Source organism: Pecten maximus, unplaced genomic scaffold (genome assembly GCF_902652985.1).
Source record: "Pecten maximus unplaced genomic scaffold, xPecMax1.1, whole genome shotgun sequence".
In the NCBI taxonomy this organism is placed as follows: domain Eukaryota; kingdom Metazoa; phylum Mollusca; class Bivalvia; order Pectinida; family Pectinidae; genus Pecten; species Pecten maximus.
Window position 1 is genome coordinate 30,947 of NW_022980403.1, and position 18,890 is coordinate 49,836.

The 18,890-nt window shown below is 34.9% G+C and overlaps 1 protein-coding gene and 1 long non-coding RNA gene across 3 annotated transcripts; both read left to right on the forward strand.

Moving 5' to 3' along the window:
• The first annotated feature begins 1,904 nt into the window (after positions 1 to 1,904).
• LOC117319508 lies at positions 1,905 to 14,417 on the forward strand. Its single transcript, XR_004530758.1, has 2 exons — positions 1,905 to 2,331; positions 13,928 to 14,417. It is a non-coding gene; the product is annotated as an uncharacterized LOC117319508 (long non-coding RNA).
• Positions 14,418 to 15,147: 730 nt separating this feature from the next.
• Positions 15,148 to 18,863, forward strand: LOC117319506 (protein ALP1-like). Of its 2 annotated transcripts, XR_004530756.1 has the most exons (4): positions 15,148 to 16,117; positions 16,337 to 16,818; positions 17,799 to 17,971; positions 18,476 to 18,863. XR_004530756.1 is itself a non-coding variant. In XM_033874300.1 (2 exons), exons 1-2 carry the CDS (start codon positions 17,657 to 17,659, stop codon positions 18,656 to 18,658), a joined length of 498 nt encoding a protein of 165 aa, XP_033730191.1. In that variant the 5' UTR covers positions 17,626 to 17,656; the 3' UTR covers positions 18,659 to 18,863. The 2 variants fall into 2 exon arrangements, 1 of the variants encoding a protein (XP_033730191.1); XM_033874300.1 differs by lacking the exons at positions 15,148 to 16,117; positions 16,337 to 16,818 and having other exon boundaries at positions 17,626 to 17,971.
• The last annotated feature ends 27 nt before the right edge of the window (positions 18,864 to 18,890 follow it).

An 18,890-nucleotide genomic window follows, 5' to 3' on the forward strand; every position in this document is an offset into this window, starting at 1 on the left:
CTTGAGTACAGGATACACGGGTATATAATTGTCGTTAGTTCAGGAAACACGAGTACAGGATACACGGGTATATAATTGTCATTAGTTCACGAAACACGAGTACATGATACACGGATATATCGATGTCGTTAGTTCACGGAAAACAAGTATAGGATACACGGGCATATAATTCTCATTCGTTCACGAAACACGAGTACAAGATACACGGGTATATAATTGTCGTTAGTTCACGAAACACGAGTACAGGATACACGGGTATATAGTTGTCATTCGTTCACAAAACACGAGTATAGGATACACGGGTATATAATTGTCATTAATTCATGAAACACGAGTACGGGATACACCGGTTTATAATTGTCATTAGTTCACGAAACACGAATACAGGATACACGGGTAAATATTTGTCATTAGTAATACAGGATACACGGGTATATATTTGTCATTAGTTCACGAAACATGAGAACATGATACACGGGCATAAAATTCTAATTAGTTCACGAACACGGGATGCACGGATATAATTCTCATTAGTTCATGAATCTTGAGTACAGGATACACGGGTATATAATTGTCGTTAGTTCAGGAAACACGAGTACAGGATACACGGGTATATAATTGTCGTTAGTTCACGAAACACGAGTACAGGATACACGGGTATATAATTGTCGTTAGTTCATGAAACTTGAGTACAGGATACACGGGTATATAATTGTCGTTAGTTCACGAAACACGAGTACAGGATACACGGGTATATAATTATCGTCAGTTCAGGAAACACGATTACAGGACACACGGGTATATAATTGTCGTTAGTTCACGAAACACGAGTACATGATACACGGGTATAATTGCCATTAGTTCACGAAACAGGAGTACAGGATACACTGGTATATAATTGTCATTAGTTCATGAAACACGAGTACGGGATACACGGGTATATAATTGTCATTAGTTCACGAAACATGAGTACAGGATACACGGGTATATAATTGTCATTAGTTCACGAAACACGAATACAGGATACACGGGTATATATTTGTCATTAGTAATACAGGATACACGGGTATATATTTGTCATTAGTTCACGAAACATGAGAACATGATACATGGGCATATAATTCTAATTAGTTCACGAACACGGGATGCACGGATATAATTCTCATTAGTTCATGAAACTTGAGTACAGGATACACGGGTATATAATTGTCGTTAGTTCACGAAACACGAGTACAGGATACACGGGTATATAATTGTCGTTAGTTCACGAAACACGAGTACAGGATACACGGGTATATACATTTTTGTAATTGTCGTTAGTTCATGAAACTTGAGTACAGGATACACGGGTATATAATTGTCGTTAGTTCACGAAACACGAGTACAGGATGTCACGGTCGCCTGTAGTTTATGTATGTCTTCGTATGGTATTGGTCACGTGAGAATGTGTGTGAGCGTACCCAGGTACAGTATATGTGGGACTGTCCAGGTGACCACTTCGTTCACTCACGAACGTTACCTGTGTAACAGGAGCGTGTCGGGCCCAGTTTGCGTACGTCAAACTGCACCCGACTCGCCCTTGTGGACCAACAACCCAGGTTCGATGGGTAACTTGTATCTGTCGTATAGAGAGAGAACAAACGTCTTGAACTACAATTAACCATTTATTAATGACGATATAAACATTTACAACACGAAATTACATATAAACGGACAGCAGCATAGGCCTAGCTATATAATAAACATCCTAACCTAAAACCAACCCCCATACCTGTACGACCGAACTAAACCCAACATCCCGACTAATACTACCCACCCAAGACCCTACATACCCTACGTTACGTTAGTACTAGCGAGAAAGACGTGACAGCACACAGGAAATCAATCCATCGGGACTGCCCAGTATACTTGATTGATTGATGGGGCTTAACGTCCTTGTTCCGGTTATAACCGAGCCTAGGACTGCCCAGTATACGATACACCACCCTGAATTTATCCCACTTTTTAACAATACAAAACTATAAGGACCAATCACGACAGAGGATACACAGGCACGACAGACACTGACGAAAAAGCAAGCGACTACGAACAATGCACGACAAAAACATCGACCAGAGACAGCACACGTGAACAGAGGACTAGCAAAGGTCAAGGTGACACAGGTACACATAGTACAGACACAACATATAGACATGGCATATAGTTAGCGTTAAGCTTAACCCTGTCAGCTTAACCTATCAGTACATATACGATAACATCCCCCGCTACACCTGTTCGCCGTGTTTATGGCGCAAGATAAATTTGTGGAAGAAGCCCAGACATCGGATTGGGGTAAGTAATCTTGCTATCTTTCGTAAATTGTGTTTTTGCTTGTTTAATATTGTTATTTATTGCCATATTCATTGTGTATGTATTGCATGTCAAGCCATCTAGTTATCGGTGCGTGCCATTCATGCGTGACTATTTGTGTAATCGAATACAGGTGTGATAGTTTGATAAAATACTTGTTTTCGTTGTTTATAGATACATTAATGTATTGCATACATTTTTCGGCATAGCCGTCTAATTTTCTTTTGGCCCCGGATATGACGCGACAGGTGGCGTTCTGGTCAAGATGAAGTATGTGATTGGTCAATGTAGCGGTCAATGCAAAATGCAGATATACAGTTAATCAAAGTACTGGAAGTACTGTAAACGAACATTATTGTTTAATGCAAAATCAGTAATCTTCTAAGTTTTAAGTTGATAAATTTACTGATATCGGTTTAGGAATTAATTGCAAATAATTTGAAATGTTTGCAGCTGTTCTGATTTGATTGTACACATGCATGTTTCTGTAAGGTCCTAATTGAAATTGGAAGTTTGTTGATCTATCTTGGATCGATGAAAATAAAATATGTCTTCTTTCTTTCGGGAAGGCATCATCAGTTATAATACAGCCAGGACTCTGTGACCTTATTGATGCCAACTTCTAATATGCACTAAATTTAGGCTAGTTCCATCGTTAGTTTAGCATACATAGTTGCATTTCAACTTAATATGATGAAACACACATAAAGAATTACTGAACACCAAAACCAGAGCTGCTAATCTATGCCCGAATTAAGAATGTATCCTATTGAAACTGTACTCATGCAAGCATTTATGGTACTTCAAAACAAAAACACCTGACTCCTTTTGTTCAGGAATCATTTGATGTTAATAAATCTATATATGAGAAGATAAACTTCTGGTATAATTACAGTATTGTAAACAATGTGATAAAGAATAACAACCAGATAAAGACTATCTTCATCGAATAATTCAGCAAACAGGAAAAGAAAACTTCAAGCTTCATTTTCAACTTCAAACCTGATCACAAAGATTACAATCCATTCGATGGGACGACACATTCCCTATTTATTGTCCTTTTCCAATGTTGATCATCCAATCATACTGAACCACACAATTCAGCAATGTAATTGCACAAATCACATCCTTTATGTGGAGAGAACATTTTTGGGGATGTTATAAGATTCCATAACTGTATGTAAATTGTGAAGCATTCTATATCTATAACTATATATATACAGTACGTGTATATATTTACACATATCAAAATTGGAATGACACAGGAGATTTGCAAGTTTAAGTTCACCATCAGTCATGGGAGGTTTATGTAAAATGTTATATTTACCGGGGTAATTAGTAATTTTGAGAATATATTTATGAAGCTCTATTCTGTACATTCTACCAGTGCTTAGAGAATGGACACAATTATATGTTCTCCTATGTCAAAATTAATCATATGTAAAATATTAGGGGTTTATTCGCCATTCTAGGCCTGATTGCCGTCATAGTAAAATTACCAAAATGGACTTGAAATCAATATTTTTAAGAGAATGATCTATGACTCGAATATTTCATAAAAATAATGTAATACATCGTTTATTCACTTCATTCAGATCTTCAACACCGCATAATTTGTGGAGTCATATATAGAAATATATGAACCATTTTGTTATTGATTTATATTTCACACAAGTAAGCACTAGATGTAAGCAGTAAGTACAATGTATATGTACCGCGCGCTATCTACTGGCATGACTTTGAGTACAGTAAACTACACTCGCTTTGTGGATATTGACAGGATAACATATATTTACATACTAATTCAATTTTAGAATCGTAACTGAAATCTTGTAAGCATGGCACAAATAGTCATCTGAACATTTGTTGTATTTTGAAAAAATATTTAAGGTAAATTTTCAGTTTATCAATTCATTGATTACTCCGTGTTTGAAGTATGGTGTAGTGAGAATTTCAAGTCTTGATCATGACTTGATGAAAATTTTATATTAACAAATTATTAAAATGAATTTGTTTGAAAAATAACACAAGTTCCACAGCAATATTATATAGAGAATCAATCACAATATATATCAAAAGTTATAAAACTACAAATAACAATTAACGGCTGAAATATCAAATTAAGTGAATATCACAAGTATTTTTGCATTTGTTTTTAGATAATCCGGATTTCCGTTTTCCGGCTTTAAAAAAAAAGAGAAGTATTTTAATTGCCGTTATAGTTGAATTACCAAAATGGACCTGAAATCAGTATTTTAAAAAAAAGAATGATCTATGACTTGAATATTTCATAAAAATAATTTAATACATCGTTTATTCACTTCATTCAGATCCTCAGACACCGCATAATTTGTGAAGTCATATATAGAAATATATGAACCATTTTTGTTATTGATTTATAGTTCACACAAGTAAGCACTAGATGTAAGCAGTATGTATATGTACCGCTATCTACCGGCATGACTGAGTACAGTATACTACACTCGCTTTGTGGATATTGACAGTATAACATATATTTACATACTAATTCAATTTTAGAATTATAACTGAAATCTTGTAACAGTATGGCACAAATAGTCATCTGAACATGTATTTGTATATTGAAAAATTATTTAGGTAAATATTAACTCATTTGCTTGACTTCAATTTTCAATTTATCAATTCATTGATTACTGTGTTTGAAGTATGGTGTAGCGAGAATTTCAAGTCTTGATCATGACTTGATGAACGTTCTAAATTAACAAATTATTTAAAAAAACATTATAACTGGATCTTTGTTGTTTTTAACTGTTCACTATTCGATTATGCAAAGTTGTCAAGAAATAAACCAAGAGTTAACTGACAGAATGATCAAACTCATAGTTCAAGGTCACAAGTTCAAAGGTCAACGGTCAAGGTCATCCTGGGTCGGCTTCAAAATGCCAGGTAATCGACCCTTTTGGATTTAGCAGTCAAAACAATTTTGACATTTTCTTATCAATGAATGATCTTGTTTTTGATATGCTTTTATATAAATTTGAAACATTAGTTATAGCAGATTGCAGAATTGTTTATTAGGGCCCCGCATCAAAGATGCGGTGCCCTATAGTAATCAGGTTGTCTGTCTGTCCGTCCGTCTGTCCGTTTTTTTCTTTTGCGCCAAATTATTGACAAGAGTTGGAGGATTTCGGTGAAAATTGGTACATAGTGGTATTTAGGGAAGCCAAACACAATGGTACCACTTATGAAACCGTCTGTTACCATGGTAACAAATGGAGGTTTCTGATTGGTTGAAATTTCGATATTGTTCGATTTCGGTGAAAATTGGTACATAGTGGTATTTAGGGAAGCCAAACACAATGGTACCACTTACGAAACCGTCTGTTGCCATGGTAACAAATGGAGGTTTCTGATTGGTCAAAATTTAGTTATTGTTCGATTTTGGTGAGAGAATTGGTATATAGGGGTTTTGAGGGAACAATGGTTCACCTTTCCAAAACCTGTGTTGTCATGGGAATGAAACAGAGGCTTCTGATTGCGGCGAAAATTGGTACATACAGGTATTGAGGGAAGCCGATTTTCGATGATGTAACATTTTACATATTGACATAAAACCACAATACACACATACATGTACAATACTATTACAGTCTTCCATTAGCATAATTTATGACTTATGCAAAGTTGGTCACAATCAAACAAGATATCAACTGACCAAAGTTCAAAGTCAATGGGTCATATGTTAAGGTCGGTTTTAAAAATTTTTTTAAATTTTTTTTTATTTATTGCCATATTCATTGTGTATGTATTGCATGTCAAGCCATCTAGTTATCGGTGCGTGCCATTCATGCGTGACTATTTGTGTAATCGAATACAGGTGTGATAGTTTGATAAAATACTTGTTTTCGTTGTTTATAGATACATTAATGTATTGCATACATTTTTCGGCATAGCCGTCTAATTTTCTTTTGGCCCCGGATATGACGCGACAGGTGGCGTTCTGGTCAAGATGAAGTATGTGATTGGTCAATGTAGCGGTCAATGCAAAATGCAGATATACAGTTAATCAAAGTACTGGAAGTACTGTAAACGAACATTATTGTTTAATGCAAAATCAGTAATCTTCTAAGTTTTAAGTTGATAAATTTACTGATATCGGTTTAGGAATTAATTGCAAATAATTTGAAATGTTTGCAGCTGTTCTGATTTGATTGTACACATGCATGTTTCTGTAAGGTCCTAATTGAAATTGGAAGTTTGTTGATCTATCTTGGATCGATGAAAATAAAATATGTCTTCTTTCTTTCGGGAAGGCATCATCAGTTATAATACAGCCAGGACTCTGTGACCTTATTGATGCCAACTTCTAATATGCACTAAATTTAGGCTAGTTCCATCGTTAGTTTAGCATACATAGTTGCATTTCAACTTAATATGATGAAACACACATAAAGAATTACTGAACACCAAAACCAGAGCTGCTAATCTATGCCCGAATTAAGAATGTATCCTATTGAAACTGTACTCATGCAAGCATTTATGGTACTTCAAAACAAAAACACCTGACTCCTTTTGTTCAGGAATCATTTGATGTTAATAAATCTATATATGAGAAGATAAACTTCTGGTATAATTACAGTATTGTAAACAATGTGATAAAGAATAACAACCAGATAAAGACTATCTTCATCGAATAATTCAGCAAACAGGAAAAGAAAACTTCAAGCTTCATTTTCAACTTCAAACCTGATCACAAAGATTACAATCCATTCGATGGGACGACACATTCCCTATTTATTGTCCTTTTCCAATGTTGATCATCCAATCATACTGAACCACACAATTCAGCAATGTAATTGCACAAATCACATCCTTTATGTGGAGAGAACATTTTTGGGGATGTTATAAGATTCCATAACTGTATGTAAATTGTGAAGCATTCTATATCTATAACTATATATATACAGTACGTGTATATATTTACACATATCAAAATTGGAATGACACAGGAGATTTGCAAGTTTAAGTTCACCATCAGTCATGGGAGGTTTATGTAAAATGTTATATTTACCGGGGTAATTAGTAATTTTGAGAATATATTTATGAAGCTCTATTCTGTACATTCTACCAGTGCTTAGAGAATGGACACAATTATATGTTCTCCTATGTCAAAATTAATCATATGTAAAATATTAGGGGTTTATTCGCCATTCTAGGCCTGATTGCCGTCATAGTAAAATTACCAAAATGGACTTGAAATCAATATTTTTAAGAGAATGATCTATGACTCGAATATTTCATAAAAATAATGTAATACATCGTTTATTCACTTCATTCAGATCTTCAACACCGCATAATTTGTGGAGTCATATATAGAAATATATGAACCATTTTGTTATTGATTTATATTTCACACAAGTAAGCACTAGATGTAAGCAGTAAGTACAATGTATATGTACCGCGCGCTATCTACTGGCATGACTTTGAGTACAGTAAACTACACTCGCTTTGTGGATATTGACAGGATAACATATATTTACATACTAATTCAATTTTAGAATCGTAACTGAAATCTTGTAAGCATGGCACAAATAGTCATCTGAACATTTGTTGTATTTTGAAAAAATATTTAAGGTAAATTTTCAGTTTATCAATTCATTGATTACTCCGTGTTTGAAGTATGGTGTAGTGAGAATTTCAAGTCTTGATCATGACTTGATGAAAATTTTATATTAACAAATTATTAAAATGAATTTGTTTGAAAAATAACACAAGTTCCACAGCAATATTATATAGAGAATCAATCACAATATATATCAAAAGTTATAAAACTACAAATAACAATTAACGGCTGAAATATCAAATTAAGTGAATATCACAAGTATTTTTGCATTTGTTTTTAGATAATCCGGATTTCCGTTTTCCGGCTTTAAAAAAAAAGAGAAGTATTTTAATTGCCGTTATAGTTGAATTACCAAAATGGACCTGAAATCAGTATTTTAAAAAAAAGAATGATCTATGACTTGAATATTTCATAAAAATAATTTAATACATCGTTTATTCACTTCATTCAGATCCTCAGACACCGCATAATTTGTGAAGTCATATATAGAAATATATGAACCATTTTTGTTATTGATTTATAGTTCACACAAGTAAGCACTAGATGTAAGCAGTATGTATATGTACCGCTATCTACCGGCATGACTGAGTACAGTATACTACACTCGCTTTGTGGATATTGACAGTATAACATATATTTACATACTAATTCAATTTTAGAATTATAACTGAAATCTTGTAACAGCATGGCACAAATAGTCATCTGAACATGTATTTGTATATTGAAAAATTATTTAGGTAAATATTAACTCATTTGCTTGACTTCAATTTTCAATTTATCAATTCATTGATTACTGTGTTTGAAGTATGGTGTAGCGAGAATTTCAAGTCTTGATCATGACTTGATGAACGTTCTAAATTAACAAATTATCAAAATGAATTTGTTTGAAAAATAACACAAGTTCCACAGCAATATTATATAGAGAATCAATCACACTATTTCAGAAGTTATAAAACTACAAATAACAATTAATGGCTGAATATCAAATTAAGTGAATATCACAAGTCTTTTTGCATTTGTTTTTAGATAATCCGGATTTCCGTTTTCCGGCTATAAAAAAAATACGTAGGAGTAGTGCATACTAAACGTAACCATATCATATAACAGTTGATTTTAATCAGATTGACTTAACATGAACTAACACCGTCTCAGTAGTTCGTCACAATCGAAAATTTGATCGTGAATTCGATATTTTGCAAATTCTTTCAAAATACTTCCAGGTCTCTATACACACACCAAAGATTAATAGATCCTATATTGGGTCCATTCTCTCGTAAAAAGGTCGATTTGGGTCCACTATCGGCCATTTCGGTAATTAAACTCTAACGACAATCGGGCCGCGATTCGCAAATGAAAAATTAATTTAAAATTTGTAAACCTCTAATATTTTACATACGATACAAATAGGCATTGAAAAACATATATGTGGGTCAATTCTCTGAAAATAATGCCAATTTAGGCCTATATTATAATTAAGCCCCGTTTTTCTTCGTTTCGGTATTTCCAAGTCTGCTTCACCTGTGGTCCGTTTCAGTAAATATTCTCGACTTTGCCGAAATAAAAACAAGCTATATAATTGTTAATTTTAAACATGACAACTGCCGACCACACGTATCTAAAAATGTTATTGTGGATATCATCTGAATATTGCCGTAGTTATCTGTCACTTCGATTGTAAACCCATTGCCAAAGTCATGGAAGAATCGACCAATCAAATTGGTTTAACGTTTGATTTCCGTAATCTTGCAGTTACCTCCCTTACAACAGTAAATACGTTCCAAGTATCGCCTACAACAACCAATCCCGTGCACATGGCAACAAGATATTATCATTTGCATTTGATTTATTGGTCGTTTTCGTCAAAGGAAAATGGAATATGGAAATCGATGACAATGTTAACGCTATGACCAGTCACCTGACCACAAATGCCACCTAGTATCTATCTTCCTCGCAAACATGTTCAGTAACCTATAGTATGATACAATGTATCGTCTCGTATGCCGTTATTGATATATTTCTTTCTCTAAATTATAGAAATACTCATCTAGTTGATAATGACGTAACATTCTAGAATATATATATTACAAATTTAAGTAAATCGCGGACATATTTGCAGACCTATGCTATAATGTCAGCCGTTTTGGAATGAACACGGAAGAGCAAAACTTTCTAAACATCCGGAGACGAATGCGCCTGCGCAATATTTGTTTACATAAATATATTGACCTGGAGTTATTCGCAAAGTTCAGGTTCATTTAGTCTTCACATTTCGCTAGCGTTATGCATTTCTCAAATCGTATGCATCTTGAAAACATCTACTGAATACATTTCAACATTTTCGGTAAAACTACTACATAAAACGAAGATGTTTTTGCAAATAAATTATTTGAAGCGTAAGGCAATGGGGGCAGCCATATTTCATTGAAACAGACAGTAGATGGCGTATTGGTGAATGTGGCTACCAAATATGGTCATATTTCTCAGTCCAGTTCTTGATGGCAATAACCGAACATTAATGTTCGTTTAAAAACGAAACAAAGTTAAAGGGACCTCACGGTAAACCAATATCTATTTTGTATTTTTTATCATATTATTGGGTATATCTTTAAAAAAATAACCTTCTGAACAATGACCATTCGAATTTGATGATGTATATACATAAAAAATACGGAAACAAAAATGGCTTCCAATGTGAATCGACTGCGGTTGAAAACTATAACAGCTTCCGCAATGAAGAGAATAATAGGAAAATGGGTCAAACACAATCCTAGAATTAAACTTGGGAAGCAGTACAATAGATTGTAACAGTTCAAACATGAAACCAGCAGTAATACGGACGCCGCTCGTATTCTGCTTGATTGTTTGATAGTAGGTCATGATAATCTCGGTAATATTTACACAAATACAATCTGTACCAGTACATCGCTACTGTCACTATACTATATGAACAGTGTTTACACTTATTTACAGAACGTGTTATTTAACATTTAAACCACTGTGTATAATATCGTTATCCAACTAACCCAGATGGAATATAGATATCGCCTTGTAAACTATCGTGTGTTTGTGTTGCCACGATTTCAAAACAGTCACGTAATGATCTAAAAATAATTTCCGCGCTAAATTTAGAGGGGGATTCCCAACTAAATCGAGTGGTCAAGCTGGACATAGGGATTGACTGTGAACATTGGAACAGTACAGAAACATAACTGGAAAGGAACAAAACGCGTACATTCAGTGAAAATTGCAACGTTTTACCGTGATGTCCCTTTTAAATTGAATGCAAGCTGAATAAGTGGATGCATCTATTCAAATGACACATTTGCAGTCTTATTATCACCAAAAATGATTCAAAGTGATATAATTTTGTTATCCGTGCTGAAACTGCGCATTTATTAATTACATCGTAGTTCGTTAATTTATTTCACCAGTAGTTTTACATTATAACCACTATCATTAAAACTATGCCGTTTATCTTTTTTTAAAGATATTTCTTGTTTGTATGTATGTCAGCTAATATATTAGTAGTTTAACTGTTGTAAAACTGATAATTAGGGCCCCGCATCGAGAGATGCGGGTGCCCTATAGTAATCAGGTTGTCCGTCCGTCCGTCCGTCCGTCCGTCCCTCCGTCTATCCGCCTGTCCGTCTGTCCGGCCGTCTGTCTGTCCGTCCGTCTGTCTGTTTTTTTTTCTTCTGCACAAAAATGATTGAAGGAGATGAAGGATTTGTATCAAATTAGAACTGATGATTCCTCATGCATCCTAGATCAGATGTGTAGTATTTCATGCAAATCGAATTCAAAATGGCTGTTAGGCGGCCATATTGGATTTTAACATTAACATGAAAATACTGGATCTTTGTTGTTTTTAACTGTTCACTATTCGATTATGCAAAGTTGTCAAGAAATAAACCAAGAGTTAACTGACAGAATGATCAAACTCATAGTTCAAGGTCACAAGTTCAAAGGTCAACGGTCAAGGTCATCCTGGGTCGGCTTCAAAATGCCAGGTAATCGACCCTTTTGGATTTAGCAGTCAAAACAATTTTGACATTTTCTTATCAATGAATGATCTTGTTTTTGATATGCTTTTATATAAATTTGAAACATTAGTTATAGCAGATTGCAGAATTGTTTATTAGGGCCCCGCATCAAAGATGCGGTGCCCTATAGTAATCAGGTTGTCTGTCTGTCCGTCCGTCTGTCCGTTTTTTTCTTTTGCGCCAAATTATTGACAAGAGTTGGAGGATTTCGGTGAAAATTGGTACATAGTGGTATTTAGGGAAGCCAAACACAATGGTACCACTTATGAAACCGTCTGTTACCATGGTAACAAATGGAGGTTTCTGATTGGTTGAAATTTCGATATTGTTCGATTTCGGTGAAAATTGGTACATAGTGGTATTTAGGGAAGCCAAACACAATGGTACCACTTACGAAACCGTCTGTTGCCATGGTAACAAATGGAGGTTTCTGATTGGTCAAAATTTAGTTATTGTTCGATTTTGGTGAGAGAATTGGTATATAGGGGTTTTGAGGGAACAATGGTTCACCTTTCCAAAACCTGTGTTGTCATGGGAATGAAACAGAGGCTTCTGATTGCGGCGAAAATTGGTACATACAGGTATTGAGGGAAGCCGATTTTCGATGATGTAACATTTTACATATTGACATAAAACCACAATACACACATACATGTACAATACTATTACAGTCTTCCATTAGCATAATTTATGACTTATGCAAAGTTGGTCACAATCAAACAAGATATCAACTGACCAAAGTTCAAAGTCAATGGGTCACATGTTAAGGTCGGATTGACATTTTTTAAATGGTAAATCTTAAGTTGGTCACAATCAAACATTTTTTAAATGGTATTAAAGATTTTGTTATGACATTATGAAGGTAAGTTGGTGTCAAGCGACCAAATTTTGAAGTTGATTGGGTCTAAATATAAAAAGTTTTAAAACAAAAAAAGGTGAAAAAAGTACTGGTTTGGATTTCTTATACCTCAAATGACAAAAAAAGGACATTATTAAAATATTTTAAAAAATCCTTTTTTTCTCCCCTTTTCTTCACATTTTAGAAAACCCTCTCAAGTTTACCTTATTAGAATAACTGCATTGAGTTTATATCAGTTTGTGTGCTCCTTGATATTAGATTTGAAACAAATTTGAAAAGTGTAATGCTTGTAGAATTCTTTTAGCTAGCTTTTCCATACAATACTAATAAGCAGTATTGTCAGTGGCCCTATTAATGCTAACATTAATGAAACAATAGCAAAGGTTAATCAAAAACATATATCTAATAGTTTCATGTCAGTATATTACAATCAGTGTTTTTCCTGGGTATTTTTACAGTGCACAGTGTATTCCTAAAAACGAAACTGGGAATTTTTTCATTGATTGTGAAAAGTCGTCATACAAATGTTATTTGGAATTTTCGAGTTGATTTTGGGAAAAAATCAGGTTAAAACGCATTGAGAATGGGGTCGTTTGGCGCACCCAGTTATATAGGCAGAAAAAACACTGACAATAATTATTACATTTACCCTGAAGGGTCAGACACATAGCGGGGCCCTTTCTGACGTGTCAGTGTTCTAGTTAAACTCAGTAACGTGATTTTGTTCATGCTAATTATGTATGGAAGCCATGAGTGGTAGTCGTGAGCAGGTGTACTGGTGTGAGTTCGCGCAGGTGAAAATTATACGAAAGCTCATGAACGTCGTATAAGGCTCGTTTTCCTTATTCGTTATTTAGGTAATGTTCTATGTAGAATTTCATCACGCACCGTAGATATTAGTATTTTGTATTACTGTATAGTGTTGCATTGACATTTAGGATATAATTATTGGTAGTTTACAATAATTTAATACGTATTGGTAAACTGTAGATAACATTTTAGGTTATTAACATATGTTGATTATGAGTGTGAAAGAATGGATGTTTAGTGTGTGTTTTTTTTATTTTGATAAAGCTTCACATGACGGGCACATGATCGCCAGATGTTGATATGGGTCAACCTGAATAGACAACGGGTCTTCCGTGATGCACTGTCAGGGCCGACCAGAGGTTGAGGTCAACTGCCAGGAAGACAAGTATAGGGCCATTTAATGGTTCAGAAGGAGAAGTGGTTGCTATCCACTGCACATATCCTCGCCAGTAGAGGACCATTATTGTGATCCGTTTGCCGGATGCTGCGGATGCTGTTTATTGTTTTTTTTCCTGTTCTGTTTCACCGTGAAACATGGAATGATTTGCGTGATTGACATTACCGAGGTGAACTGATCGTGACACCAATCGTCACAAGCACTTGGAAAAGTGAACGACATTCCTGTCGTGTGGAGAGACTGTAGACTCAGTAATATATGAATAAATGTAGTATAGTAGAGAGGGTGGTTGGGAGAGTGAATGAGTTGGTATTTTTTTGTGATTCTATGTAAATAAATTTGTATATATGAAATTGATGTTAGATTCCTTGTGTTGATTTATGGAATAACCAAGCTGAGGCTCGTCCCGCGTTACACAGGATACACGGGTATATAATTATCGTCAGTTCAGGAAACACGATTACAGGATACACGGGTATATAATTGTCGTTAGTTCACGAAACACGAGTACAGGATATACGAGCATATAATTGTCGTTAGTTCACGAAACACGAGAACATGATACACGTGTATATAATTGTCATTTGACATTAGTTCACGAAACACGAGTACAGGATACATGTCTACGATCATTTTCTGGATGGATATCCCGTGTTTTGATCTTTATCAAATCTAGTTTTGTTTTTGTATTTTTTTTTTAGATATGACCAGGGACGTACATACATGTACATATTTATGTAGTATACATTTTGTATGTCTCTGCTATGACGCCGATTGAAACGATCTAAATAAAATCCATGATTTATTTGAAAACATGTTTAAGATTCTACACCAATGTTTTCTGTAGAGAGGGAATATGAGGACGGATGTGATGAACTTTAGAAATAACAGAGTGTTATCAAAAGCAAATAGTGTAAACTTCTGTTATCGGCGTCGGAATGGTTTATTTAAATTGTTTATTTAGTTGATAATCTATAATCATCAATGAATATTTATCTATATCATTATTTATATTCATTTAAATAAACATCCCCCCGTCCGTCTCTCTCTCTCTCTCTCTCTCTCTCTCTCTCTCTCTCTCTCTCTCTCTCTCTCTCTCTCTCTCTCTCTCTCTCTCAAAAATAAGTCAATATATGTCATCTTGTATGAATGTATGTATGTTGTAAAATTGTATTGGGAAAAGGCTAATTGATATAAGTTTAATAACTTAAGTGTGCCCAATTCCGTTGTATATACTAAATCTTGGTTTCATGCCCAATACACGTGTTTCTGTGGTGTAGTCGTTGTGACGGATGGATCGCTGTAGTTTTTACAAAGAAACCACGTGATTTCAAGTTTTCAACCGAACGTTATATAGCGACACGTGGTATACACGTCTCTGGTGCTTGCATGAAAAAGTAATCAATTTGGTTAAATGATTCTGAAATTTTGACGGATCAATTTAAAATTTGTGAACGAGATACTTTAAAAGTGCACAATGTTATCGTTAGAAAGTATTGTACCTTTTAAACAAGATGAACTCAACAAAGCATGCACACAGTGAACGCTGCAATGTGGTCAAGATCGTTGAAGAGTTTTGAAGACTAAAACGAGAACCTGTACATACTGTAAAGGATGGATTCCAACCTACGAGTAAAGTAGGGGTAGTAATTACGACAATTCAAACTTTAGAGCAAAAGTTAGACAGTTCAACAATGTGTTTATTGAAAACTATCTGATCAGCTGAACGAAATGTAATATCAAATTTATTCTATATAACTTATACGGTAAGTTTGTAGTATAAATTCATAATCATAATAGAGAATTTGTATTAACTGTATTTCTATTTTTGATAATTGTTGAATATAAATATATATATAGTGAGGTCCTCCGTTGTGCTTTTTGCAATGAGAGGCCGTATTCTATCTTTAAAGTAAAGTAAGTTCTGGTAATTTTAAATGGTTTTTTTTATTATATTTAGTAAAATGGATAACGTTTACTTGAAGCAGGTTATTTATTTTTGGCTGTCTTTTCCTTAACAGAAAGTGTGCTCGAGGAACCCCTGTCCAAGGGATAGGGTATGTAAGTTATTTCTAGTGTAGGGTAATTGTAATGTAATATGTAAAATGTATAATATAGCCGTTATGGCCTTTATGTAGTCATAATTGTCTGAAATTGTATATCACCATAAAAGATGTATCAATTGTAAAAAGGGGCTATAAACGTATCATAATGTAAAGGGCATTAGGTATTGTGAATTGTTAGTTTTAAAATTGTGTATTTGTATGTTTTTACAGGGTTTTTTCCTGGAGAATAAACTCTTGAACTCAACCTGGTCTTTTGGGAGTTTTACTAACCCTCTGTGGCAGGCTTGAGCACCCTGTTACATTTTGGCGCCCAACGTAAAAAACTTAAGGAGGAGTCAGCAGTGACGATTGTCTGAGGTATGAACCGGACTATAGCAAGTCTACGAACTGTAGGAGCGATATCCGGTGATGACGTCAAGGTGACCTTGACAGATATAATATAGAGCGAGTTCGATCAGCGACCGTAGTTTGGTTAGCGATGTAAGAGGAAGCTGTAAATGCGCATGTCCGTGATCGAACTCTCTATGGTCAACAACTTTAGTCGGAAGATGGCGGCATTTTCAACTTTTCATCGAATGCTGATTACATTCGGTGAAATATTAGACGATGACGACTTCTGGTATTTACAATTACACATGCAGAGAGAAGAACTTTGCTCAACGAAAGCACTAAGGAGAGACAGTGCTCCAAAAGTATCTAGATACATGGATTCCGTATTTGCACTTATGGTAGCCCGAGTTTTCTCTGGCCCTGTCACCATGTCTGGTGTAGGGCCAGAGCGCACTACTATATGAAAACGTGGAATTATCCGACACCGTTTGGTGTCGCTAAGAATTTGATGCAAAAACAATAAAATCGGGTGTGACATAACACCTACCTTACATATATGGATAAATGAGATATTTATGTACCCCAAAACACCCATTTAGTCTCATCTAGGTGTTTTATTTCGTCCGTACAGGCCCTCGCTTTACGCTAGTCAAAATTCCATACTGTTGACCCGCCATTTTGTAAGTGACAGTACGACTAACCACCCAAATCGGAACGCAATGGACCGAAAAGACCACATATCATTTATTGTGTTTTTCTTCTTACAAAGTTTAAATTATGAAAACTAAGTTGATTATTTCCCAAAAGATGTTATATTCCATTAAAAAAATCATTATTTATAAATTATAAGCGGTAAAATATATAAAAGTAAATGTTGTATTTTTTTTTCTTTTCGCTCCATCGCGCACAGATTAGGGTAATTAGGCGGACCGCGACCTACATAGTTAGCAATATGGCGTCGAGTCAAGTATGAAATTTTGACTAGCGTAAAGCGAGGGTCTATACGGACGGAATAAAACACCTATATGAGACTAAATGGGTGTTTTGGGGTACATAAATATCTCATTTATCCATATATGTAAGGTAGGTGTTATGTCACACCCGATTTTATTGTTTTTGCATCAAATTCTTAGCGACACCAAACGGTGTCGGATAATTCCACGTTTTCATATAGTAGTGCGCTCTGGCCCTACACCAGACATGGTGACAGGGCCAGAGAAAACTCGGGCTACACTTATGGATGTACCACAGAATGTTGACGATTTTCGTTCGCATTTCCGTATAAGCCGAAACACATTCGATATAATACTGCAAGATATTTACCATTCCTTACTCTTAAAAGGAAAAGGCCAACACGATACTGTTTCACCAGACAAGCAGCTGGCAGTGTGTTTATGGTACTTAGCCAACCAGGAATCTATGAGAGAAGTGGCACATCTATTTGGTTTATCGAAGTCGACTGTACATGGAATCATAATGAAAGTATGCAACGCATTCATGGACTTGGGGCCACGGGTAAGTGTAAATGTGACGGAGTATCAGCTATGCATAAATCGAATGGATCCATTATACAATATTAAATTCTTTCCCCTCTTTCCGTGTACCACACACACACACGACATAATTTTCACTATGTTGAGGCCAGAGGAAACTCGGGCTAGTCATCAACTGGTAGAAGTACATATATATATAGATCAACATGTACCCATATGTCAGAATTGGTGAAAATTTCAATATTATGATATGTATACATAACATCCCATACATTTTATGCATTTATACATTACTATTGTAACGTGTCCCTGTGATCTAAGCTTAATTTATGAATTTGAAAGAAGGCTTTTCATCGAATGCTGATAATATTTGATGAAATATTAGGTGATTTCTGGTGTACAGCTAATTAAGGATTTGTATTAAAAAAAATTATCAATTTTCTTTTGGTTTTGCGTTTGCTGTATGTATTTTGATATGGTTTAGCAAGGTGTTTTAACAGCTATTCATTTTATCCTTAATTTGCAGGTGATTGTTTGGCCTTCTCCTGTTCGACAGAGAGAAATTGCTCACGATGTTGAGGAAATATGCAAGCTTCCTGGTGTTATCGGCTTCTTAGATGGATCTCATATCAGATTGGCTTCAATACTAAATAGGGACAGAGACTTCTACAACAGGAAAGGATTTCCTTCCATGCAGTTACAGGTATAGTAATGTACATGGTCAAGTCATCAATCATTTATGATCACTCATAAATAATTTGAACTTTAAATAAAATATGTAAAGAAGACATGGATAAAAGACTAAAATTACACACATCCACTTCATTTGGTGATATTTTCTACCGACATTTAGGATTGAATGACGTGTACTGAAAGAGAAAAAAGCTGTGTTCACTATCCTTGATACCTTTGTAGTATTAATTAGTTTTTCAATTTCAGTT